At 41.8% G+C, this 27,097-nt stretch overlaps 1 protein-coding gene across 11 annotated transcripts in view; it reads right to left on the minus strand.

Moving 5' to 3' along the window:
- ITPR1 (inositol 1,4,5-trisphosphate receptor type 1) overlaps positions 1-27,097 on the minus strand; it is a 361,669-nt gene that overhangs the window by 193,788 nt on the left and 140,784 nt on the right. For 6 of the 11 annotated variants that reach the window (XM_017870724.1, XM_017870721.1, XM_017870715.1 and 3 more), the window contains exons 6-12: positions 17,666-17,752; positions 14,565-14,723; positions 12,588-12,686; positions 11,343-11,426; positions 11,085-11,231; positions 4,454-4,549; positions 2,754-2,798 (exon numbers count right to left, since the gene is read on the minus strand). In XM_017870724.1, the coding sequence (XP_017726213.1) occupies positions 2,754-2,798; positions 4,454-4,549; positions 11,085-11,231; positions 11,343-11,426; positions 12,588-12,686; positions 14,565-14,723; positions 17,666-17,752 (717 nt within the window). The remainder of the gene's footprint in view (positions 1-2,753; positions 2,799-4,453; positions 4,550-11,084; positions 11,232-11,342; positions 11,427-12,587; positions 12,687-14,564; positions 14,724-17,665; positions 17,753-27,097) is intronic. The other 5 variants (XM_017870725.1, XM_017870723.1, XM_017870722.1 and 2 more) reach the window with 1 other exon arrangement.

Here is a 27,097-nt window from a genome sequence, read left to right on the forward strand (position 1 = left end):
GCAACTCCCAACCTCTATGTATGTTTTTTTTAAAAAGGTTCTTTTAATACCCAAAACTTGTATCTCTTCTCTTTCTCACGCTTTCTCCTCTAATCACTCATCCCTTTACTTGAACAAATCCCAGACCCTTTATTCTATCTACGCTAAAGGAGGAATCACCTGGAGAGCGACAGAACACTTCTAAAACCTCAGCTTAGGAGCAAGAACTTTGAGCAACATTTGTTCTCTCTTAACCACCTGGCAAAGCACTCCACATGCCACTTTCAAAATAAACTCTGACCCGGTTATGGTTTGAGACACAGAGCTCAGTTACAGGCTGGCAGTTAAGTTTCAGAGACCTGTGGGAGTCGAGAGGAAAATCACAATTGCATTACGTCCACTGTGTCTGGAAATGCGACTGAGAGGCAGCGTCCTGACATCATTTCAGTGTGCAGTCGGCGCCTGCCACCTAGTGGGAAGAAAGGCACATGTGCAGAAGCCTGGCAGAGGAGCAGGAGCCTCTGGTGGTCCTTTTTCTCCCTCTGGCGCCAAGCAAATGTCTTCAGGGTCCTGAATTTAGAAGGACGAGCACCACAAAGCCGAGTGAGGTCTGAGGCAAAAACCACAGACACTGAAGCTGTTCTTAGGGAAACCAACCAACGACCAGCATAGAATGAGGCGCCTCCTCTCCCAAACTCAAACAACTCGAGGTTTTCCACCAAAGTTTCCAAACCAAGAAGAGTATGGGGGGTGGGGTCCTCCCGGTACTAACACTTTGCCACAGAGGCAGATCTGTGCTGTTGGCCGTGTGGGTGTCGGGTAAGACCCCCTCTCCACACACCCCTCCTCCACACGCAGCCCATCCCCAATCAACATCAAAGTAGCCAGAGTGATGCAGTCTAGATCTGCATCCAAGGCTGCTGGCACATCCACCTCTCTGATACCAAGAAGCACGAAAATGTCAAAAGACCACTGAACTCTGAGGGAGACTGAGATGCGGGATGAGTCAGGACCACTCTCAACGACTGCTTCCTCCTCTGTACCAGGAAGATCCTGAAACCCGCCCTAACTCCTTTCATACGCTGCTGTGCAGCCCAGACAACCTGGTGGGTGCAAAGGCACAAAACATGCTAATGATCTTGGAGAAGTTGAAAAATGTTACTTGTACAGATGAAGGAATTGAGGCTCAAAGAGGGAAAGTAACTTGTCCAAGGTCACACAACTCATAAATGGTACGTCTGGTATTTAAACTGGGCTCTTCCTCCTGCACAGTAAATGCCAGTCTTCCCTCCCATACCAGGAGGCCAGGAGAGCAGCCCTCTACCCGCCAGAGCACAAGGTTCACTTGGACATCAGTGCTCACTGAAAGGAGCTGCAGCCTGCCTAATCTCAGAGGTAAGACTTCCTCTGTGTCACCACAGACGGCAGCATGGAGACCACCGGATGTCGGCCACACAGAGGCAGCTCCTTCTCTGGAAATAAAGAAGGTTCAAGGACAAGAACCGTCCTCTGAAACACGATGTCCCTGCCAGTCTAAGTGTTCAAACAGTAACTACATTAACATGATGCAGAGAAGTTTTGCCACAGAGTTCCTCATGCACTGACAGAGAGTTAAACTAGGTCAGGGTTTTCCAAGCCGTATTAACTGTGGAAGCAAAGCTTTCAAAATGGACTCTAGAAATAGGGTGACTAGGATGAAAAGAAGGAAGGTGAGCCTCGGGTACCCCAGTAGGGAGCAAAAAGGGGAGGAGAGGCTCCCCAGTAAGTCCACAAACCCACAGCAGGAAGGTCTCAGCTAGAGTGTCTTTCAAAGCCAACATTTCACCAACACATAACTAGAAGGATAACCGTGACAGCAGAATTCACAACTCTTTCCAAGTACAATTAAAATTTGAATTCCCTTCACCCAGTTCCCTTCATTAATGTACCTTAAGAAAATCCTTCTATTTTTTTTTCAAAATCTTGCCAAAAAAGAAAGAAATACCCTCAATATCACCTTCCAGGCCCACTGAGATTATCATGAGACACACGTCAAACCCAGGAGCAACTGTTTTTCCTTAATCCTAGACCAGAATCAAGCACTCCACAAGAAAACTATCTTACTTATACCCATCATTTCCATGGAACACAGCCACTGCTTTCTTCAACCCATAAATGTGGACACCTGAAGTCCAAAGTGTCTACATATCAGCATTACTTGGCGATAAGGTCTCCAGAGAAAGATACATTTTGCACTTAAAATTCTAAACCATATTATACACTAAAGCCTATTTCTGACCTTGCAGAAATCAAGGACTGATTAGCTGAGTATCTAATCACATGCCAGGTGCACCACGCCTCATGTGTTACCGCCATAGCCTCAGTAACACTATCCCCTCACATACTTATTCCCTGAAAAAGCTGTGTGAGTCACAGATTAAGGTCAATAGCAGTAAGACAATTGGTTTTAAAAGGCCATCTTCTATATAGGGCACCACTGTCTCCAACCCTAGGAGTCTTCCAAGTGATACCATGAACTTCTCCAACTTAGAAATGGAGACCCCGTTATTACACACAGAAATACCATCATGAACAACAGTTCCTGGACTAATCGAGACACAAAGGACTATGGTCCCTCTCAAGGGAAGCACAGAACATGATCGTGTTTTAAGGGCGCCTAAGGTTTCTCCTTCCCCAGCACTCAGTGACCACAGTGACAGTTTCTTAAATGGAGCTCCAGATCATTTGGCCGCACCCTACCAGATGAAGACAAGAAAGCTCTTGTCCATACTTACTGAGGGCTGAAACTCCAGGCATTCTTCCTCAAAGTCAGGGTCTACCTGATGAAAAAGAATCATTAGGAAATTAAAACATCCATTGCTTTCTTAAGGACCGGGCCCCACTTGCAGGAGACTTCAAAGCCTGCAAACATCCTTGAACAGCTAAGAACTTGTCCATTCCCTCTGTTCACAAAACCAGCATGCCACAACAATGACACAGGTCACATGGGTACAGCACACATGGAACATCTACCAGTCACCAAGAGATGGCTCTCAAGTATAGACAGAGGAAGACAATGAATTCACTGGCAAAGCAATAGTTAGAAGCCTGAGATGGATAAAAGATCAATACACAGTCACTGATAATCCTGCTTATTTTTAGTTAAAAATAAAAAATTTAGGCCTCCAGCAAGAGCTACATTAGCCTCAAAACATAGCAGATAAATGCCACCACCGCTAGTCTTCAGGAAACCACATAAATCATCTCTCACAGCTGATTAGCTGGGTCTGTAATTCCCTATGGCTTTACCTTAGGTTTGAACTTAGACTTCTTGATCTTCAGTTCTTACATATATCAAAATCACCACTTCACGTATTAGGCAACGTAGGGGGCTGAGCACACTTAGAGCCAGCCTTCCTCGGGTCAGGCACAGGAGCAGTACTGACACCCACCATCACCTCGGAAATCTCTCAGCGGTCTCATGGGTGGTCCCAGATAACAGTGGGGGTCTTTTGATGCACGACTAGAATCTTATAGAAATATGCATCGTACATCTCCCAGCAGACTGGAGTAAAACTCAACATCTGTCACACAGTAGGATGGCTCCTTCATGTGACACAAAAATTAAAAGGTAAATGCCTCCTGTCCTTCAGCACTGAATCTGTCGTCTCCTCAAAACTCTTCACAGACATTTTTTTTTTTTTTTTTTTTTTTGAGACACAGTCTTGTTCTGTCACCCAAGCTGGAGTGCAGTGGTGCGATCTTGGGTCACTGCAACCTCCACCTCCCGTGTTCAAGCAATTCTCCCACTTCAGCCTCCCAAGTAGCTGGGACTACAGGCGTGCACCACCACACCTGGCTAACTTTTGTAGATACGGGGTTTCACCATTTTGGCCACGCTGATATTGAACTCCTCAGCCTCCCAAAGTGTTGGGATTTTAGGTGTGAGCCACTGTGCCTGGCCCCTTCACAGACATTTAAGGTAAAGTTAATTTCTGTGATTTTTTGACATTCCTACAAGTAAAAGACCAGCCACTGTCTAATTCCACTAATGCTGTTTTTCTTTATAAGATTATTATAAGTAATTATAAGATTATCTACTTCTTTATATGTCTTAGTGCTTCTAGTTCTACATACCAAGTTTCCGCTGCAGCCTCAGTCGCTCATGCTAGGTGTGGGGCTGGTAGACAAGACGTGGGGAGGGTACCATATAAGAGCAAAATGGAAGATAATACTGAAAACCTAGATTGGCATTATCTTCTAACTTACTTTCTCCCCACATCTTGATCAGCACCCCTGTCACCTACTAAAATGTGGTAATCGTTTTTGACTCTTCTAGGGAAATGAGGCAGAAAGAAACAGAAAAACAGAAGGAAAAGCAAGGTGACTGAGTGTATTTCCCTAAGCCTTTTACTACACGATGGCTACAGCGGAATGAGAGAAGGTGATGAGGTGCATCAGCCTTGAAAGAGAAAACCACAGGGCTGCTGCTTACCTCTGCTGCCAAGTAATGCCCCGTGGCCAGGTGCTTGAAACGGAAAAGGCTGTTCCAATACCCTGCTCCGCCCCGACACGGGTCATGCTGGACCACCTGCAAGAATGATCAACAGGAGTCAATGAAACGTCAACCTACACTAGGAAGACACTAAATTGGAGGCATCACAAATCATAGTTCAGGAGTGGTATTTATAAGCTAGAAGAAAAAAATCAGCATTTTCAAAAAACCCATTGCCAGTGTCACACGTAACATCCAAACTCAAAAGTAAGCAATGTCTCTCCAAAGAAGGCATCGAGTCTCCTAGTTAACATACAATGGTTGGAATAAAAACTTCAATGGCTTTCAGGTTATTTGCCTTAGCCATAATGAAGTAGCAGATTCTGAAATGTATCTACAAAAAGCACAGCCAATAAAAAGGACTTTCATGGAGGACTGTTAAAGCAATCCGCACATGTACTCATGTGCTGGAAAACACATGCAGGCCTGTGCTCTGAAATGTGAAACTCAGTGCCTGGGCCAATACATCAGAAAAATAAATGTCACATCAGCTTCTGGCCATGACAGAGTTAACTAGCACTGGTAGTTGGTGCCACAAACAATCAGACACTGCAGAGAAGAAACTGGATAAAATATCCCAAACAACTGTGTTCACACATTGGACAACTGGTGGTGCACAATGGTGATCTCTGAGAATAGGGAAACAAACAAGGCCAGCTCGGCTATTGCTCTGATTTTCTACCCAGGGGCCCTCTCTGGATGGCAGCATGAAGAGAAAGAATCCAAGCTGAGGGCACTAAGCTCATGGAGTTAAGGAGACAGATCAAAGTTGAGGGAGACTGAGGCAGCTAGAATTTGTGGGGATGGAGTACTAATGCATACAGAACTACACACAGAAAAAGCTCTGGAAGCCTGCACAGGAGCCTCCCTTGAGTTTTTGGCTGAACATCAGACCGCATATGCATAAGGCAAGACCCTACAAAGCCAAATGAAGAAAAACAAGGAGTCTGAAAGCTGAACTTTCCCAGAGTTCACACAGGGCTGGGAGTCCTGATTCCGAAAAGCCAAAGCAGAGAGATCACGTGGAACACCCTGTGCATTAGTACACACATCAAAGGGGTCCCATCTTGGAAGGGGACCCAAAATTAACTCTACACAACACCTGGCTGAATAAAGCTTGAAAATAAGTCTTCAAAGGAGCAAAGGGATCCTACAGGTCACTTTAGTGTATAACAAAAGAAAATTCAGTACTCTTTAAAGGAACAACAGACTCCACATACTCAACAAAGTGGTATTACAATGCTCAGTAAATAAAGGACTAGGCAGGCCGGGTGCGGTGGCTCAAGCCTGTAATCCCAGCACTTTAGGAGGCCAAGACGGGCGGATCACGAGGTCAGGAGATCGAGACCATCCTGGCTAACACTGTGAAACCTCGTCTCTACTAAAAAATACAAAAAACTAGCCAGGCGAGGTGGCGGGCGCCTGTAGTCCCAGCTACTCGGGAGGCTGAGGCAGGAGAATGGCATGAACCTGGGAGGCGGAGCTTGCAGTGAGCTGAGATCCGGCCACTGCACTCCAGCCTGGGCGACAGAGTGAGACTCCGTCTCAAAAAAAAAAATTAAAGGACTAGACAAAGAATCAGAAAAATGTGAACCATGAACACAGGACCTGTCAGACAATATCAAATGACCCAGCACATGTCTGTGTGGGTTGGTCAGGCAGCAGGGTAAACACACAGACACAGACACACACACACACACTAAGGCACATCATAATCAGATTAACGTAAACCAGAAATAAAAAAGAAAAATCTTTACAGCAGCCGCGGTAGGAGGAGGATGCACAGCAGAGACACTATATACAAGGAACACATTTTTTTACCCATCCAACAATCACAAACAATGCAAGCCAAAAGACAATGGATCAAAATCTTTAAAGAAAGTAAAAAACTATCTACCTAGAATTCTATACCCAAAAAAAGTCCTTCAAAATGAAGGCCACATGGAGAAAATGGGACTCTGACACACTGCTGGTGAGAATATAAAATGGTGCAGCCACTCACTGTGGAAGGCAGACTGGCAGTTCCTCAAAAGGTCAAAAACAGAATTACTACATGACCCAGAATTCCACTCCCAAGGGCCTTGAGAACATACATCCACATAAAAAGTTGTATATCAATGTTCATAGCAGTGTTATTCACACGAGCCAAAATGTGAAAACAATCCAAATGCTATTAAATGATAAATGGGTAAATCAAATATGGCACATCTATACAATGGAATATTATTCGGCAATAAAAAGAAATGAAGTACTGATACATGTGGCAATATGAATACACTTTGAACATGTTATCTGGTATGGTCTAGATGTATGTGTCCTCTCATCATTCATAGGTTGAAACCTACCCCCTAAGGTTATAGTATTAGGAGATCGTTTACATTATACTTCACCTTTGGGAGGTGATCAGGTCATGAGGCCGAGCCTTTATGAATAAAAACAGTACCCTTATACAACAGATCCCAGAAAGTCCCCTCTCTTTCTGCCATGTGAGGACACAGCAGATGAACCAGGTAGAGTGCCCTCACCGGACACTGAATCTGCCAGTGCCTTGATCTTAGATTTCCAGCCTCCAGAACTGTAAGAAATACATTTCTGATATTTATAAGCAACCCAGTTTATGATATTTTATAATAGCAGCCCGAATTGGACTAAGACATCATCCTAGGTGAAAGAAGTCAGATATGAAGGACCACATATGGTAGGATTCTGTTTATATGAAACATTCAGCACTGGCAAATCTATAGAGATAGGAAGTAGATTAGCTACCAAGGGCAGGAGAATGGGGGATATTGAAGGGGAAATAGGGAGTGACTGCTAATGAGCATAGTATTTATTTGGGGATGATGAATAAGCTACAGACATATAATGTAAACCCTGGCTCATTACTACAAATATAAAATACATGGTGTTGTCTTCCCTCTTTTATTTTGAAGGGCACTTGACTTGCCAGAATCCATTTTAAAAAGTGAGAGAAAGAAATATTCAACGTCTTCCTAAGAAATTCAGGAGAACAAGGTGCAAATTTGCTTATAAAATGGTATCAACCATGCAAAAATATCCTGTTCATAGAAAAACAGCTCAATGGAAGTAGGCACATTAAATTAGTGAAACAACACTTCACTTCTACCCTTGTTTTCTTGATTTTCTATGTTTCCTTGGTTTGCATTATTATTTTAAATTAATTCTGAAAGATGAGAAAATCTCTATTTTTTTTTTTGTACCAGTATCCAAATCACACATGAGAAGTGGTTTTGAGAGACTGTTCTGAATGTAAAAAACTCTGGTGGGGACCATGGGGGCATCAATCTTCAATGACAAAGTTCAAGACCAAATTCTGGCTCTCAAGCAGTTTTGTTTTTTGCAGGTTTTTCTTTGGCAAACAAAAAGTTTTATTTCAGAAACTGAGTCCACCATTTATAAATACACCAAAACACAGTCAACGCAAATTTAGATTAAGCATATGTACAATATTTTAACAAAACAACTTTTCTTTTCTGAGACAGGGTCTCGCTCTGTCACCCAGGCTGGAGAGCAGTGGTGCAATCTTGGCTCACTGCAACCTCCACCTCCCAGGTTCAAGTGATTCTTGTGCCTCCGCCTCCCAAGTAGCTGCGATTATAGATGTGTGTCATCACGCCTGGCTAATTTTCATATTTTTAGTAGAGACAGGGTTTTGCCATGTTGACCAGGCTGGCCTTGAATTCCTGACCGTCACTGAACCTCCCACCTTGGCCTCCAAAAGTGCTGGGATTACAGGCATGCGCCACCACACCTGGCCAAAACAACTTTTCTAAAAGGTCATAGGCAAATGAGTGATCTATCTCACCTAGAGTATTTAAATAGTTTAAAATGAGAAAATGAACCTTTTTTTAGATGTTAAAGCAAAAACTCTGAAGACATAATTGTTAAAAGAATCTGACAACTGATATTTCATTCTGATGTCTCTCAAGGAGTTTATAATCTAGTAGGATTGACAGGTCCCTGTGTAGACACATACAGTAACTAAAGGGCAAACGCAGGTAGAGAAGAGGAAGAAAGGGGAAAATGGATAGAGGGTGGGAATTAACAAAAACTTTATATAGATTCCTTTTTATCATAACTGTGGAAACTTTTCTATACAATGCCCAAGATGAACTTGATTTTTTTTCTTTTTTTTTTGAGACGGAGTTTCGCTCTTGTTGACCAGGCTGGAGTGCAATGACGCAATCTTAGCTCACTGCAACCTCCGCCTCCCAGATTCAAGTGATTCTCCTGCCTCAGCCTCGCAAGTAGCTGAGATTACAGGCATGCGCCACCATGCTCATCTAATTTTGCATTTTTTAGTAGAGACAGGGTTTCTCCATGTTGGTCAGGCTGGTCTCGAACTCCCGACCTCAGATGATCGATCCGCCTCAGCCTCCCAAAGTGCTGGGATTACAGGCCTGAGCCACCATGTCCGGCTGAACTTGATTCTTACAATATCCATGTTAAAAGAATGGTAAGACAATTTTTTAAATGGGCAAACTATCTGAACAAACATTTCACCAGAGAAGTTACACAGATGGCAAATAAGCACATGAGAAAAATGCTCAACATCGTTAACCAAACCCACAATGAAATTTCACTACACACCTACTAAATCAAATAGGAGATGCAAATTCAACCCACTTTGCAATTTTACTATGTACCTACTAGAATGACTAACACTGAAAAGACTGACCATATTAGGTGTTGGTAAGGATATGGAAGAACTAGAACTCGCACACATTACTCATGGGAATGTAAAATGGTCCAACCACTTTGGAGAACAGTTTAGCAATTTCTTATGAAGTTGAATATATACCATACCACACCATACCATACCATACAATGGCTACCATATGATCCAGCCAATCCACTGCTAGGCATTTAATCAAGAGAAATGAAGGAAAGTTACATCCATACAGAAACTTGTAAACAAATATCCCTAGAAGCTTTATTTGAAATAGCCAGAAATTGGGAACAACTCAAATGTTCACCAACAGGTGAATAGATTAACAAATTGTGGTGTATCCATATGATGGACTATTATGCAGCAATATAAAGGAACAAACTAATCTGATACATACAACAATATATATGAATCTCAAAATAATTATACTGAGTAAAAAAAAAAATCAGAACATAAAGACTGTATACCGTATGACTTCATTTATACAAAGTTCAAGAAGAGGCAATACTAATTTATGGAGATAGAAGTCTCCAGAAGGAAAAAAGAAACACTGCCTGGAAAGAGAGGCTCAAGGGACCTTTTGGGTGCTGCTATCGTTCTGTTTCTTGTTCTAGGTGCTGGTTACATGGCTGAATGTATACATAAAAATTCATTGAGTTGTATACTCTTGACTTGGGCACTTTACTGTACATAGGCTAGTCCTCAATAGCAACATGAAACAATTGAAGCTAGGGAGGAGGAAAAGAGAAGGCAAGCAGAGACAGAAAAATGTATCTATTCAAATTCAAAATTTAAACTAGAATTCTAATTCACACTGCAATTACACAGAAAGGAAGGCCTGAGGTGAAGAAAGAGCTCCATGTTAGTTGAAGCTCTCATTGCCTCTTTCACCAAGCGTTCAGATCATTTCCTTCTTTGTCCTGCAATTCTAGACTCTCCTCACAATAAACTACACGCTGTGGGCAGAATCTTCTAGCTTCTTTAAGTTGCACAGTGATTACGTTACTCCCTTTCTCAAACAACTTTCCACATTTCTCCCCTGCCCATAAATGAAATCCCAACTCCCTATAGCCTGGATATATGGCCCTTCAGGCTCTGGTCTCCAAAAACAGTTTCTGTTTAATTTTCCACGCCTATCCCATGCCCTTCACCAAACAAGTTACTGAGTTTTATCTCACGCTGCTTCGTGTTTCCACATTCGGCACCATTCTCTTACATGAAGTAACCTACCCCATTCATCTCTTCCTTCTGAAATATAAATCATCCTGCAGGTACCAGATCAGATGCTATCTCCTTCAGGAAGTCTTCCTTAATTCTTCACCCAACCAGACATTCACCCTCTCTCACTGAAACCTCCAAAGCATGTGGAACATGCCTCTTATCACCTGCACCATCCCCCTGTGTGTCCTAGTTATCTGGGTGCATATCTTCTCATTTCTGCCCCATCACCAGTGTGGGCATCACCTGTGTATCATGTCAGGTAGACACCTGGTTAAATATTGTTGTGATAGATAAATGAGCAAAGGAAAGAAAACAATAGAAGAGATTAGATGGCTCAGAGAAAGATATTTCTAATTTCATTTTTGAATTTGTTTCCAAAGTACTTATTCTTTCCCTCTGCACAAATATCCAGCACCATGATATGTCATGATGCACTTACTTCACTAAGCCATCCACAACCCATTTTTGGAACAGGGTGGGTATAAGTACCTGTTTGTGACATACACACACACACACACACACACACACACACACGTATTCTGTGTGTGTGTATGTGTGTAGGTGTTGTGTATCTAGGTGTATAGACATATACAGGTGTATGTATGTATATATATTTGTAGAACATATATAGAAAGCGCCCTTTCTCCACCCTACCCTTACCTCCACCTCCCACAGGGCTTTTGAACTAGTGGCAGATGTGGCCGACTGCCGGCCCGTGGTTCTCAGGAAGACATGCTGCTTCTTCCTGTGTTCGTCACAGGTGAGAAACTTCTCCTGCTCAGCATGGAACAGCCTCACCACGTCACCCTAAAAGTCAACACAAGAAAGAATTAAGGAAAAAAGAATTTAAACAGAGAATTAGACTGCTGCCCTCAAGAAGAGTCAAGTAACGCTCAGCCCATAAAGCATCAAACTCACCCCCTTTAATATGTCGTCTTTGTTATCACTCCATTTCATGAAAAGGACTATTTTCCAGCTTGTATTGCAGTTGACGGAGTTGACCTGAAAAACAGGTTAGAGTTATTTTTCACGTACCCCTCACAACCACTGTGCCATCCAGCCCCCAAATTTCTCACTGCAGCCTAGGAAGCAGGGCTGTACTTCAGACTAAAAACTCTAAAGATTGATGCCACTAAAATCACAGCACCTGCAAATGCAACTGGCCTGTTGGCAGAGTTTGACAATAAATGGTTCACTTGCACCAATCACTACGCACAGTCCAACCATGACTAATGGAACCAACCCTCCTGCCTTTCTGGAATGATATTTTCCATTTCCTCCAAGTCTCTTGCTCTCTAGCTAGAAAGTAAAGGCCTGATGAAAATAAGTACTTACAAAATGGAATGAGCTATAAAGGGAAAAAAATGAGTCCAGTGTATAAACTCAAAAACGTTAATGAGCATTGTTAACAACAGCAGCCATTGTTTGTGCACTAAATCTATGCCAGGCACTAGGTTTAGGTGCTAACATGCACCATCTCCTTTAATTCTTTGCAACACCCTAAAAAATAGGTCTGACCACCACCCCCATTTCAGAGATAAGGAAACTGATATACAGGGAGACCAGGTAACCAACCTACCATCACAGAGCTAGGAATGGCAGACAGGATGTGAATCCACATCTATCCCACTGAAGAGTTTGTGTCCTTACCCATCAGACAAATATTTATGTCACAAGGAAGTAACATCCTTGTATCCCATAATTGCCAATTTAGAGGATAAGGAGATGTATTGCCAAAAGCAAGCTATCACCCTTGCAGGGCTGCTGATAATCTGCAGTGTTCCTTTTTGAATAATTAGAAAGAGGCATCCTGCATAGGGAGACAAATTAGAAAAAGGTGCTCCTATGGCCAGAAAAAAATTAGTAAAAGGGGTTATCTCTGGCTTCACAAATTAAAAAACAATCCCTCCGTGATGCGAGGCTTAGCAAACTGGGCACTAGAGTGAGTATCAGCCTGCATCCACTACCCAATACACAGAGTTGCACAACCTTACATGGCAGCCTTGACCCTGGGCCTGTTTCTTCACCTGCAGAATGGGCACCTGCCCCAAGTCACTTCAGTGAGAGTCACTGAAGTCACTCTCAGCACATGCATGCACTGGCGCCAGCCAGACCTGCTCCTGCAGGATACTCATGCCCACAGGCATAACTCAATGTCCTTACCTCATTGCAGCCTGGGTTATCTACCAGTTGATGGCTGCTAGCATGTAGGGGCTGACCAGCATTGACGGGGTTCAGAACAACCTTGTCACCTATGACCACCTGGAAAGGAAAGGAGCAATACAGCTTTGCACAAAACTGATAAGGACTGCAGACTGACCACTGGGCAGTCCCAGGAGACATATGTGTCTGTGTTGAAGAAGGCAAGGCCTATCCCCAGCAAGTATAAAGATGCAGCGCACACCACGCCTCCCTCAAAAGCTGACCCTGTGTAGAAGGGGTCATGTTTACAAGGTTAAACCTGAATTTTGTTCCCCGAGTGTCACTGATTATACAGAGATATTTCAAAGCCAGTCCAGAGCAGGAAAAAACAAACAAACAAACAAAAACACTTAGTTTAGGGTGCCTATATAAATAAGTTTTAAGTAAATTTAAGAAAAAACAAGATAGAGTCTGAATAAGTCTTTATCTTTGACAGACAAAGCCACAACTTTGTTTCTAAAGCAATTACTTTCATATTTTACTATAACATTTGTAAATACATTTTCTATGATCAAGTCATATATACAGCCATTTAGACTTATATGCATGTTTGTATATTTATAATATATATAATATACTATATATATAACTAAAACAAAAGTTGCCCCCCCAAAAACAACAATACTTATCATTACGTAGTATAACACAGTCTGATCTTTCTGTTCTATTCCACTTTCAAAAAGGATAGTCACAAGCCACTAAATTAATGTCACGGCCCACAAATGGGTCTACACCTATTTTTTGTAAAATACTATTTTAAATTCAAGTCCATCTCATCTTCTCAACTAAGTCATGGCCACACACAGATTCATTTAAAGGATAGGAAAGCAAAGGATGTGCTGAAAATGAAATTCAGAACAAGGCACACTTGTTTTTTATTTTTGGTTAGAGAAGATGGTTTCCTAACATGAAAAACCATCTATTTTCAAGCTTATCACATTTGAGAAGCATATACAATTGAATTTTCTCTAACTCCAAATGAATATAAGTTCATTTGATAAATCCAACACTTTTGATGAAACCTAAGTTTTACTGGGCTTTTCTTCCTGTTCACAGTTAAGGATCAATTATTTACCAACTATGAGGAAATGGTCTGGTACTAGATGTTTCTGGTACATTCCTTAAAATATACAAACATATTTGACTTCCCAAAGCTTGTCAATTTAAACGGCACTATTAAAAAGTGTCAAAACCAGTTTTAAAGTTAAGGCTGGTTGAGCATTTTCAGACTATTTCATGCTGTTTGAGGTATATTTTTCAATAAAAAGCAGCTATTTTAGAATCATTAACAAGGTCAAAAACATAGCTGATAGCATTTAACCACAGTCACTGTTAAGTATATGACCACATAGTGGCTGACTAATTCAGCCAACAAATATCAGAACTGCTCTAAGGTTTCCTGTGGCTTTATACACTAGAGAACCCTCGGGAGTGGGCCCTGCTCCAGACCCACTGCATTGCTGAACACGATGGGGAGCCTGAATGCTTCTCGACATAGGAACAAATGAAGCTGATCCCAATTTCTACTCTCCTTCCCTACTATGGGTAGGTTATTTCTTTTCCATCCTCCATCATTTATTAACTTTATTTCCAAAATAGAAAAGACATTTCTATTCCACTAATGGGTCTGGAATGACAGGGACCCTCTCCAGGACATTAATACGGGATAGCTGTTTTTGTGGTAAAGTTCCTAAGGCAATGGGCTGTTCATACAATGTTTTCAGACGTCCAGGAGGAAAAACGCAGTGACAGTATTTAGGTCACACTTCTCTCCACAGCTCCCTGTTTCCCAAACACTAGTTTCCATAGCAATTCCCCTCTCTTTATGCAGGACGAGGGTCTGGTTCCAACTTTCAAAGTCTCCTCCTTGACTCTAACATACAGTCACACTTGGAAGCACGGCATGGAACACTTTCTAGGCGGAGAATCCGCACTTACGCTGTCTCCAATGGATCGCAGCTTGTAGAACGGCTGAATGTAAAACCAGGACCCTTCATTTCCAGCCTCATCCAATGTTACTCTCATGGCGTTCTTCTCCAACAGAGCGGGAAGCCTCTTATTCACTGTTAGGTATTTATTACTTTTCAAATGCAGGAGCTAAAAACCCACCAAGAGAATCAAGTGAGTGGCAGCAAATCTGAATTTTCTACCATTCCTTCTTTCAATCATATCAACTAGGTAGCAAACATTCCTCCCACCATTGAGCTGCTGGTGAAGCTAAAGAATCACAAAGTGCCTAAGGCTGCAGATGATAAGAAAAGGAAGAAGAGAAAAGGGAGCAGAAAGACAGGGCAGAATACAAGAAAAACTGCCATGTTTTATTTTTCAGCATAGCCTTGGACAAGATGGATGTTGCTCAGGTCAACTGTTCCATCATCACCTGCCATCTGTCAGTGGGACAGACCTAACCCTGTGTGAACGGGCTAAGGAACTGCAGTGTGGCATGCCCTGACACATAGGTGGACCTGAGGAAGGCCACTCTGAGCACAGGCAACAGTTTAAAAAACAATGCAGGGCCAGGCGAAGTGGCTCACGTCTGTAATCCCAGCACTTTCAGAGGCAGAGGCAGAAGATTGCTTGAGCCCAGGAGTTTGAGACAAGCCTGGGCAACACTGGGAGACCTTGTCTCTACAAAATATTTAAAATCAACCAAGTGTGGGAGTACACACCTGGAGTCCCTGCTACTCAGGAGGCTAAGGTGGGAGGATCACCTGAGCCCAGGAGTTGCAGGCTACAGCGAGCAAAAATCACACCACTGTACTCCAGCTTGGGTGACAGAGCAAGACGCTGTCTCTAAAAAAATTAAATAAGATAAAATGCAACCCCTGTGGAGGATTGTCATTTAATTTGGAAGAAAATGGCTTTAATTTCCAAGTACTTTATTCTTGGTTTTGGGGTAACAATTACATGAGCAGTATGGAAAGACTGAAGACCTAGACGGGATATAACGTGTCTGATAGTCAGTCTAGACCAGAAACAGTTGGCCAAGGCTTCCCAACTCAACAGGTTATAAGAGAAAGTGGAAAGGAATATGAAAGACAGCCCAATCCCTTGAGAAATGGTACAACCGGCCGGGCGTGGTGGCTCATGCCTATAATCCCAGCACTTTGGGAGGCTGAGGTGGGCGGATCACGAGGTCAGGAGATTGAGACCATCCTGGCTAACACGGTGAAACCCTGTCTTTACTAAAAAAAAAACACAAAAAATTAGCTGGGCGTGGTGGCGGGCGCCTGTAGTCCCAGCTACTCGGGAGGCTGAGGCAGGAGAATGGCGTGAACCCGGGAGGCGGAGCTTGCAGTGAGCCGAGATGGCACCACTGCACTTCAGCCTGGGCGACAGAGCAAGACTCCGTCTCAAAAAAAAAAAAAAAAAAGAGGAAAAAGATATGGTATAACCAGAATGAGACTCCACTGCTAATTGCGAATATCCTCCTTTTCACATGGTAACAGATACAGCTGCTAGAAGTATTCGGAGGTCCTCCAAATCCCCGAACAGTGCTGTTGGAGGTAGAAGAATAACCTGTCTGATCCACAAGCCCCGATGACCCCTAGCTAAAATAAACAAGGAGAAGGCAACGTCTTCCCAATCCCTCAACTGATCCCTTGGTGAGTGGCCTCTGGTCCTGCACACATCTGTCAAGGTGCCAGACTCAGTTTGTTTATAAACCAAAGTTACCTACAGGTAGGCCCCAAGATCCAGGGTTGGAGGAAGTAATAATAACTAAGATTAATTACAGTGTATCCACAGCTTATTCTGAGACAGGCACCTCTCAACCATGCTAAAGAGCAGATGCCATTACCATTTCCATTTTGCTGGTGAGCAAAGTGACACATGGCAAGATTTCTTGCCCCAAATCTCACAGTGAGTTACAAAACCTGAAATGGAATGCATTTAGAAGTTTATGTCCTTAGCCTCTGCACCTTTCATCTTCATGTCAAGCCATATTCTCCAATCTAACCAAATCAGGAAGTCTTGTACTCTGAATTTCAGGGCACTGGCCTGGCTTAGTAATAAAGCTGACACTGAACTAGGAGCCCACCTGGACACTTGTGTCCATTCTGAAGAGGATGGAACTTAAAGAGGAGGAAGTGGATGAGTGGCAGGATCTAATCTTCAACCAGGTTCTCAAGCTACTTCCACTATTTCAAAAGGCCTAATGTAAAGAGCCCATTTAACCCCAAATGGTTGCTTTTACCAATCTTTTACTAGTGTTCCCATCTTCCTGATTAGCCATGCTCTATACCTAATAGCAAGAGAAAGGGGAAGGATTCCTATGTAATTAGTAATGTCTACACAGTGGGTAAAATCTTTCAAAAAGGAAAATAATGAAGGAAGATCATTAAACGGGTCTAGGTGCTCAACAGTTGGTAACCACTACTCTTTGTGCCTGGACAAATCAAGAAAGCCACATGTTGCACTGGGCTTCCAGGAAGACTGGCATGGACCCAGAGAGATCTTCTGAGCAAAACCTGTATTAGCTGTTTCCTGGTTTGTGTTTTATCTCCATGCCAAATGCAAAGGCACAAAAGATAAGCAACCCATGAGACCAGACATGAAAACAATAAATATTTTTGATAAGTATAAAATGTACCAAAATGATAAGTATTTTTTATGTGAAAAGTCCCAAAGGTACAGAATTGCTCTTATTACCTCTGGGGAGCAGCTCTTTTTGGCCAGTAGATAAAAGTTATAGGCAAGCTAGTCTTCACCAAATAGGAAGAATTTTCAAGCATTATAAGTTAAACAGAACTGCAACAGCCAGGTTCCTTTTCAAGTAGGAAGCTTCCCATTTGAAGTGTCTGGAGTGAAACGATCAGCCACAGACAGAGAGAAGTAGATGCTCACACTGAGAGATGACCAACCAAACAGCCCAAGAGTCCATCACATCTAACAAGAAACACTAGACTTTTTGCAACAAACTGGCTGCCTCCATGGAGTCCTACTGTAAAGGTGTCCAAACCCTGTCTTATGTGTTTGTTTTCTCAGCTATGTTCTTTGTAATGCTTCAGCTTCAGAAGTGAAGAGCCGCCTTGACCTACCTGGATCACATTGCCATACTGGATTACGGTCCCCAGCAATTTCCTGTTTTCTGTCTCATTCTGCTTCTTTTCCAAGTCTGCAGCGTGCTGTGCATTGAGAAGAAAGATTGGTCACAAAGAGGAAACAATGTGTTCTAGCCCACTGCGGTTATGCAGAACAAATGTCGCCAGTTAATACAAGAATCACAGAAATAAGCAAATCCCTGCGTACACACACTGAGGCTTCATGAAATGAGCCAAAGGGTTCAAACAGCTCATCCACTTTGCCTTTGCTTTGTTGGCCTTTTTGGCTTCTTCAAAAAAAATTTTTTTTTTTCTTTAAGGAATTCATGGGTATTTGCTTAGGGTGAGAATAAGTCAAGAGCTGAAATATCTTCAAAGAAAATAGGGCCAGGGAAGGAGGGAATTTGCGTAGCCCCTTTACAATTTGTGAAAGTCCTCTTTAAGGCTTTGGACTAAAAGAAGACTGAATTTAAATGCTGGATTTGGGTGGTTTGTGGTTTTGTGAACTTGAATGTGTTATTTAATATCAGTGAGCCTCGGTCTCCTCCTTTGTAAAATAAGGATAAAATGGTACCTGCACCTCACAGGAACTCCACTGCACAGTACCTGATACACTGTAGCACACATGTAGTTATTAGTTATTCTTCTTAGACATTAATTATAATGTAATCAATTTTTATAATCATTCCCTGAAGAGAACATTATGACCCCACTTTTAAAGAAGAAATTGACTCAAAGTGATTAAAAAATTTGGTCATCCTTGCATAGCTAGTTGGATGATGGGTAGGAAAGGGATTTGTTATGCCATTTCTCTTCTTCTGGGTACATTTGAAACTTTGCTTAATGTTTTTTAAACCACACATTTATTAAGTGGCAGAGATAGTGTTCAAGTCCACATTTGGATAAACTGTATAGTTACAAATGAGGCTGGGAAAGGTTACCATTCCAAATGTGACATGCCAGCGGGGACATGGTAAAGCTGAATAGAATAGTCTGGTAAAGTTCTAGAATAGTCTGGCAGGGCCACCTTCCCGAATTCATTCACTTGTGCAACTCTGAAAGCACTATTACCACACTACAATAATGGTGAAGGGCAATGGGCTTTATCCTAGGCAGTCAGCAAACTGTTATCCCAAACCATCTCCCAAACATAGACTGGTGGAGGGGAAGTAAAATAACTGAGAAGAAATTCAGTATTGAATCTGATGAATGGTAAAACCCTGATGATAAGAGTGTACTTCAGAAGGGTTTCGAAAGCACTCTTCCTCGAGTGTCTCCTTTCCTTAGGTCAAGATGCTACCAGGTGCCAGTGGGTCCTATTTCCCCAGTAATGTCTTCATTTTCACAGAGTCTTATGGACATGATCTTGGGTCCCCTACCTACCTGCCTCATCATCTTGTCCTCTTTACTGAATCCCACCAAGCCTCACTCAGTATTCTCATCACAAAATGGGGACAATGTAAGCCTTTTAGGGCCATTGTAGAGATTAGAGAAAAGGTATGCCAGACACATAACTGCCATTTAATCATAAATTTTAATCATTATTATTACACACTAGTTTCTAAAACTAAGAAATGTTCTGACGATTAACATTTCAAAAGGTGACCTAAGTTAGCTGGGTCAAGAACCTTTCTGTTTCCTTCAAATTCAGCATCTGTTCCATTTCTACCTAGAACATAGGTATTTTTAGGAAAGCACATCTTTTGAGAAAAATGAACTGCAGGAAGCAATTCTAAGCCAAAATGAAACCATATTACAGGAGGGGAATGATCCGCACACATTAGCGTGGATCACTGCAAGTTGACCACATCTGGCATCAGCTCTTTAAAACAATGGCCCATTCAAAACTTCCCTCTCTCTCTTTTGGAGTTAGTTACCAGTCTGCTATTCTCAGTGACACAAGGATAAAATCCACTGGGTGCAAGACACATTCAGAAATAATACCAGTGCTTGCAACATGGCAATCTTTGGCATGCAAGTTGTCCTCAGCACAGTTCTCCTGAATCTTTTCTTTCCTCTGCATAAATACTCTCCTTAGCAGCCTCTCACCTCTTGCTCTCCCTAATTTCATGCCTGAGCTTATACTCCCTTTGGAGATTTCTACAGTACCCACAGGTTCTGCAGGTAGTTTTCCAAACAAAACATTGGACTGCATCCATTTGGAATGAAGGCTTACTCTCTGTGGAGAGCCGTTTGTTCTTTCTGCTTAAGAGTTCTCAGCTAACACTGACTACAAACTCAAGAGGGGGAAAAATCAAAGGGAAAAAAATCAATGGATTCAGTAAAATAAAATATTTTCCAACATGCAAATATGGTTTTTCCTTGTTCAAAGCCCACACAGAAAGGATTCACCTTTAGAGAGTTCTTAAGTAGCATTTCTTGGACTCAAATGATCAAAGAACTCATCTTTAAGTGGGAAAATGCTCATGAACATTCCCCTTACTCTCAAGAATGTCCAATGGCTTCAGTTTAAGAAATACTAATATTATGTTTCTACCTATGCTTAGAATAAGTACAGTACAAAAACAGCAACCCAATGGTTACTGGTTTATCTAGAAAGAAATGTCAAATTAGCCATCAAGAAGGCATATATTCCACATTAAAGACTAATTAAACACCAGCAGCTCTAAAGAGCATGGGCATTTGTCAAAAGACATATAAAAGGCAGGAGAAGAACAGAAAATTAAAACAAAATTGGAGAATAAATATCTAAAGACTTCTTTTAAAATAAAGATATTCTTGGCCAGGAGTGGTGGCTCACATCTGTAATCCCAGCACTCTGGGAGGCCGAGGCAGGCAGATCACCTGAGGTCAGGAGTTTGAGACCAGTCTGGCAAACATGGTGAAACGCTGTCTCTAGTAAAAACACAAAAAATTAGCCAGGCATGGTGGCAAGCACATGTAGTCCCAGCTACTCGGGAGGCTGAGGCAGGAGAATCACTGGAACCCAGGAGGCGGAGGTTGCAGTGAGCTGAGATCGTGCCACTGCACTCTAGCCTGGGTGACAAAGACTCCATCTCAAAAACAGATAAATAAATGAGACATCCTTAATATCACATCTAAAACTGTCAAAACTCTGTTAAACTAAGAGTTAATACTATTTAGTAAAGTTTTAATAAAGTTTAATGATAACTGAGCCTTCACGTCACCACTGAATAAGTATTACATGTATTAAGCTTATGGACCGTTTTAAGAATTCACTTTTCCTATAAGTTCTCTTTAAGAAGAAAACTCCCCATTTCATTTTTTACTAAATATATAAATATCAAATTTAATTCATTTCAGTTCACATTAGTAGTTACATAAATCCCCTCACAAAACCAAGTCTGGGCTGGGCGCGGGGGCTCATGCCTGTAATCCCAGCACTTTGGGAGGCTGAGGTGGGTGGATCACGTGAGGTTGGGAGTTCAAGACCAGCCTGACCAACATGGAGAAACCCCATCTCTACTAAAAATACAAAATTAGCCGGGCATGGTGGCACATGCCTGTAATCCCAGCTACTCGGGAGGCTGAAGCAGGAGAATCACTTGAACCCCAGAGGTGGAGGTTGCAGTGAGCCGAGATCATGCCATTGCACTCCAGCCTGGGCAACGAGAGTGAAACTCCATCTCAAAAAAGACAAAAAAACCAAGTCTGGTATTTAGACAAAACCATCCATGATTCTTTCAGGTTCAACAGGAGTCAAGGCAATAAGGTAGATGAAAAGGTAACAAGGTACAAACACTACAGGCCACTGATCAAGGCTGTTTCTACCCTTGAAAAGAATGAGATCTGTTTGGTTAAATCCCTCAAGTACATTCCAAGAATGGGCCCTCACTGTAAGATACTAAGTTAGTGCCTTTCTAAAGGATACTCACGCAATATTGACCAAAAAGCTTTTCACTCGATAAAACATTAACAATTCCACTTCTAGGAGTTTCTCCTAAAAGGGCAACCTGGCATATGTACAAGGCCATAAAACTTTTTTCAGAATGACAAAGGTTGTCAGGATCCTGAATATCACTCCCTACCTAACCTCTGCCCATAGAGGCTGGTTATCTAAAATTACAGTACTGCCATACAAGGAAGTGACCATGTAGCCATTAAAAATGAGGATAGAGGCCAGGTATGGTGGCTTACGCCTATAATCCTAGCACTTTGGAAGGCTGAGGCGGGCAGATCACCTGAGGTCAGGGGTTCAAGACCAGCCTGGCCAACATGGCGAAACCCCATCTCTACTAAAAATACCCCCAAAAATTAGCCAGACGTGGTGGTGCATGCCTGTAATCCCAGCTACTCAGGAGGCTGAGGCAGGTGAATCACTCGAACCCAGGAGGTGGAGGTTACAGTGAGCCAAGATCGTACCACTATACTCCAGCCTGGGCAACAAAGTGAGACTCCGTCTCAAAAAAAAAAAAAAAAAAAGAATGACAGAGATTCCAATTTATTCACAACATATTAACAGGGAAAAAAGCAAGTTAAAGAAAGGGAAGTGAATAGCATACTCCTGTTGATAGTTTAAAATGTGGAGACACAGGAACAGAATAGCGGGTAGGAGAGTAGGGAAAACATCAAAATAAAACCCAAGGTTATCTTTGAGGAACACAATTTAGGAATCCCATCAATGAATATTTTTTTGCTTTTCCTACTCATACATTTTGAAATTCTCCTCCTAAAATACATGTGTGTAATTTCTTCAAAAACATCTTCATCATGTCTCTGTGTCAAGTACTCTTAATTTTTTAAAGTCACACCGTGGCTCATGTCCGTAATCCTGGCATTTTGGGAGGCCAAGGTGGGTGGACTGCTCCAGCTCAGGGGTTCAAGACCAGCCTGGGCAATGTGGCAAAACCCCGACTCTTCAAAAAATACAAAAATTAGCCAGGCATGGTGGTGTGTGCCTGTAGTCCCAGCTACTAGGCAGGGAGGTGTGAGGATCACTTAAGCCCAGGAGGTTGAGGCTGCAGTGAGCCATGAACATGTCACTGCACACCAGCCTGGGTGACTGAGTGACAGAGTGGTGAGACTGTCTCAAAAAAAAAAAAAAAAAAAGGAAAGGCATCTTAAACATGTTACCTTTTCATTATTTTAAAATCTTAATAATTTACATACCTATTACTCTTTTCCCTTGAATAATGGGTTGTGGACTGTTTTTAATTTCTAAGAGAAAAAAAAATACTCTATGATATGGTTTCTACCACTATTATTCACCATGTTCCCTAAGCAACATCAAGGTCTGCCCCTTCATAGCCACCTGTTATTTTATTTCAGAGATAGAGAAACTATTATCAAATGACAATAGAAAGGTTACTGAAATAGTGAGGAAAGGTTATTTTGTTAAAGTCAACAAGCTCTGAATCATGTAATGTGATATTGAAGCAAGGCTTCTAAAAACAAGCATTGTAGTACCCAGACAATAAGGACCTGGCACTCCTCTGGCTCTTCCTAGCTCGTCAAAGCTGTGACTTAAGTAATCATTTCTCAGAACAAAACAATGTAGGTGCTTGTTTCAAGGTAACAGCTACGCTGCTGTCCGAAAACAGTGGTAATGGCCTTTAGAAGAAATTATGTGATTTGCAGATGGAAAGAAGCTCATTTTGTCAAGAGACCCTTAGGATATCATGACCAAGAGAGTTAAAATCCAGTTATTCCCAGAGAAGGAAAAAGCATAGACAGTAACCAGCCACTAGATGTCACTCTCCTTCAAAGTGCTGTTTATGGTGCTTATCCTAGTCAAAAGGAAGTCGAGTGGTCTAGACAACTAATTCCTTAAATGGCATTAATTTAAAAAAATCTGACCTCTGATTGGGGTGCTGCATAGTAGTTGACAAAAATAAAAATGAAAACCCACTGGAGATTGGCCATCGGTCCCAACAGCAAAGTGGCTGTCCAAAATACAACATCTTATTGGCTGGTGGGAACGTAAATTGAATGAAACATGTAGATGACTTTAAGACACTAGGGGGAAAAGTTCCAGCTAAGCAGGAAAGCAGGAACTGCAGAAAGTGAAGCATAAAGTCAACATTCAAGACCTGAGGCCGAGTGCAGTGGCTCACGCCTGTAGTCCCAGCACTTTGGGAGGCCAAGGCAGGCGGATCTTGAGTTCAGGAGATCGAGACCATCCTGGCCAAAATGGTGAAACCTCATCTCTACTAAAATACAAAAAATTAGCCAGGAATGGTGGCGCGCTACTCAGGAGCCTGAGGCAGGAGAATCGCTTGAACCCAGGAGGTGAAGGTTGCAGTGAGCTAAGATCGTGCCACTACACTCCAGCCTGACAACAGAGCAAGACTCCATCTCAAAAAAAAAGAAAAAAAAAAAAGACCTGAAAGTTACATCAGTAATCTTAAATCAGGGAAAATAACTGGCTTCCTTTTTTATTTTTTTAAAGCATAAACAGCATGAGAGAGATCACTGTTTTCCTCTTTTTTCTTTTTAATAAGGAGTTGACCATTTTTGATCACCTTATGATTGAACTTTTTTCAACCATGCTGTTTTCTTCACAGTTCATTCATAGGAAGGAGTGTCAAAAGGACTTGCTGATGAAACATAACATATAGAGCACAGGTTGTAAACGGGGCGGAAGAACCACATCCGGCCTGAGCCATTTCTCTTGGTGTTGAGTATATATCTCAAGCCTTAATTGAGTTAGTTCCCAACATCTTTTCCAAAATTGAGATACTACACAGAAAAGCATGGATTTTTATCTTCTCTTAAAAAGCAGAAGACATGGCAGCAGCTCTCAGCCCACATTCCCAAGCAGTGACAGCAGGGAAGTAGAGCTGCCCCTCCAGACCTACCCACGGGACCCTCCACTTGGCAACACTACCCACCAAGCCCACTTTATTCCTGTTGGTTTCCTGCATGGCCAAGAGGAATCTGAATTTACAACCCCTGTGGTAAAAAGTATAGGAGAGGAAAGAGTTGGAGATGTATTAATAAGATCTCACTGAACAGAATGATCTTTATACCAGAAAAGCAAAGTCAGGACAACTAAAGACACACAGACCTTCCACAAACATAGCCCCTTATGGGCGTATGCACTAAATATACATACATGCAGGATTGACCAACCTCCCCCACATATTCAACTAGATTCCCATGTTCCCGGCACAGACTCTGGGGAGATTATGGATTGGTGCAACGACTGGAAGAGGGTGCTACTGATGTTCAGTGGACAGGAGCTAGGGGTGCTGGGTATAGTGAATGCATATTACAGTCCTATGCAAGGATGAACCATCATTTATCCCATACAATTCTATGTCTAGCTGGACATTCACATAAGTTAAAAAGCTATCTGTCGGCTGAGCGCAGTAGTCCATGCCTATAATTCTAGCACTCTGGGAGGCCAAGGCAGGAGGATCACTTAAGCTCAGGTGGTCAAGGTTGCAGTGAGCCATGATGGCATCACTGCACTCCAGCCTGGGAGTATCTGTAATTACCTGAACCTAGCACCTCACTCCATTTTACATATCAACAGAAATCACAGCTTCCCATGGTTTTATTAATACTATTAATAAATTTTCCAAAAGTACAAGTACTACTTAAGAAAGAAAAGAGTGTACTTTGCATTATTCATAACATGATCAAGAGCTGCTGATTATTTTGGAAAAAGATATCATCATAATCCCAAAAGGCACAACAATCCGGAATACCATAATCCCAAATGTTAAAATCCCCAAAGGTCAAAAAAGACTAAAATCCCCAAAATGCAATTCCGGAAAAAATAATTTTAAAATTCTTCAAAAGAGACTGATATTTTTAAAAGGGGATTTGAGAAACATGTGAAAATACAACAGAACACTTCACAGGCCATTTTATACAATAAAATGGGGAATAGTAACATACATATTTTTGCAAGCATAAACACGCAGGTATACTAACAGTGGTCACAGGGAGTATAAGCAGATTAACCATAAAGAAATAGATAAAAAGGGAAATGTAAAATCACATATCACTATGGTTGGTGATTGTATGCACCAAGCTCATACTGCAGTCATCTGAAATACCGTGACCAAAAACCTGAGTCTTTTGACGAGATGGATCAAAACCATGGAGGGTCACCACTGGATATGCAGTTGCCCAAAGAGCTGAGAGCTCAAGTAGTTTTATCTTTCACAAACACAAACATCTCTTCATTCATCAAGGAAGAACATCTCTTCATTTACAGGGGAAGTTCCCATGTTTTTACATATTCACAATGTCAGTGTTGTGACGATGCACTTTCATTAAGTTAAACTTGCAGAAGAATGCATAAAATGAATCAGAACTCTCTAATATTAGTCTCCACATGATTTAAATCTCCAATATTGAAAATGATGCAAAGATGAAATACATAGCATAGTGAATTGTAAAAAATAATGCTGACAGGGCTGAGCGCAGCTGCTCACGCCTAAAATCCCACCACTTTGGGAGGTTGAGGCAGTGGATCACTTGAAGTCAGGAGTTCGAGACCAGCCTGGCCAACCTGATAAAACGCTGTCTCTACTAAAACTACAAAAAAAATTAGCCAGGCATGGTGGTGCATGCCTGTAATTCCATCTACTCGGGAGGGTAAGGCAGGAAAATCGCTTGAGCCTGGGAGGCAGAGGTTGCAGTGAGCCGAGATTGCACCACTGCACTCCACCCTGGGCAACAGAGTGAGACTCTGCCTTAAAAAAATTAATAATAATAATAATCATAATGCTAACAATTTAAAATACTGAAAAAAAACTTTTAAAATTCGATATAAAAAAAAGTGTACTGCAGTAATAGATTATGGGTATTTAAACAGAGATAGTCCATAAGAGCTGGCCTAACATGCAGCTATCCTATGACTGAGATTTTTGGGATTTTACACTTTAGGGATTTAGGCTTTTGGAATTGAATTTTTAGGGATTTCAACATTTGGGATGATGGCACTTGAGATTACGTCTTCTGTGATTATGATTGAAGCCCTTTTGGAAAACCACATCCTAGATAACATGCTTTTCACGTTGCCAATACCATATACCTGCACCAGTCACAGTCTACAGCTGCCCCACTCATGGGGTTTATACAAAAAGGTGCAAGTACTTACTTCCTTATGTCTTCTAGAGTAGTCATTCCTTAGCATTGACTTAAGAAGAGTATTCAATTTATTATATAATTTATTACTTTCCTTTTATTTCTCCTTTATAATTTTTAATTGGTATCTATTATTTATGAATTTTATTCCATGTTCATAAAGCCAAATAATATTTGCTCTAAAGAAGGTACAGTGGTTTTGTTGGAATTGAGGATGTCTGATATAATCATCATTATTAGAATAATGATGCAATTCCACAAGTCTTCAAAGCAATCACTAGCCTCCAAGTCTTTGAGTTCATTGTTTCTTCTTCTACTCTCTAAATCCCACAGGTGCCTCCAACTGAGGCTTACTCAGCACTTCCTTCTTCCACCAGGAAGTCCTCCCTGACCACTGTATCACAC

The sequence above is a fragment of the Rhinopithecus bieti genome, unplaced genomic scaffold (assembly GCF_001698545.2).
Source record: "Rhinopithecus bieti isolate Rb0 unplaced genomic scaffold, ASM169854v2 scaffold_5101, whole genome shotgun sequence".
Classification (NCBI taxonomy): domain Eukaryota; kingdom Metazoa; phylum Chordata; class Mammalia; order Primates; family Cercopithecidae; genus Rhinopithecus; species Rhinopithecus bieti.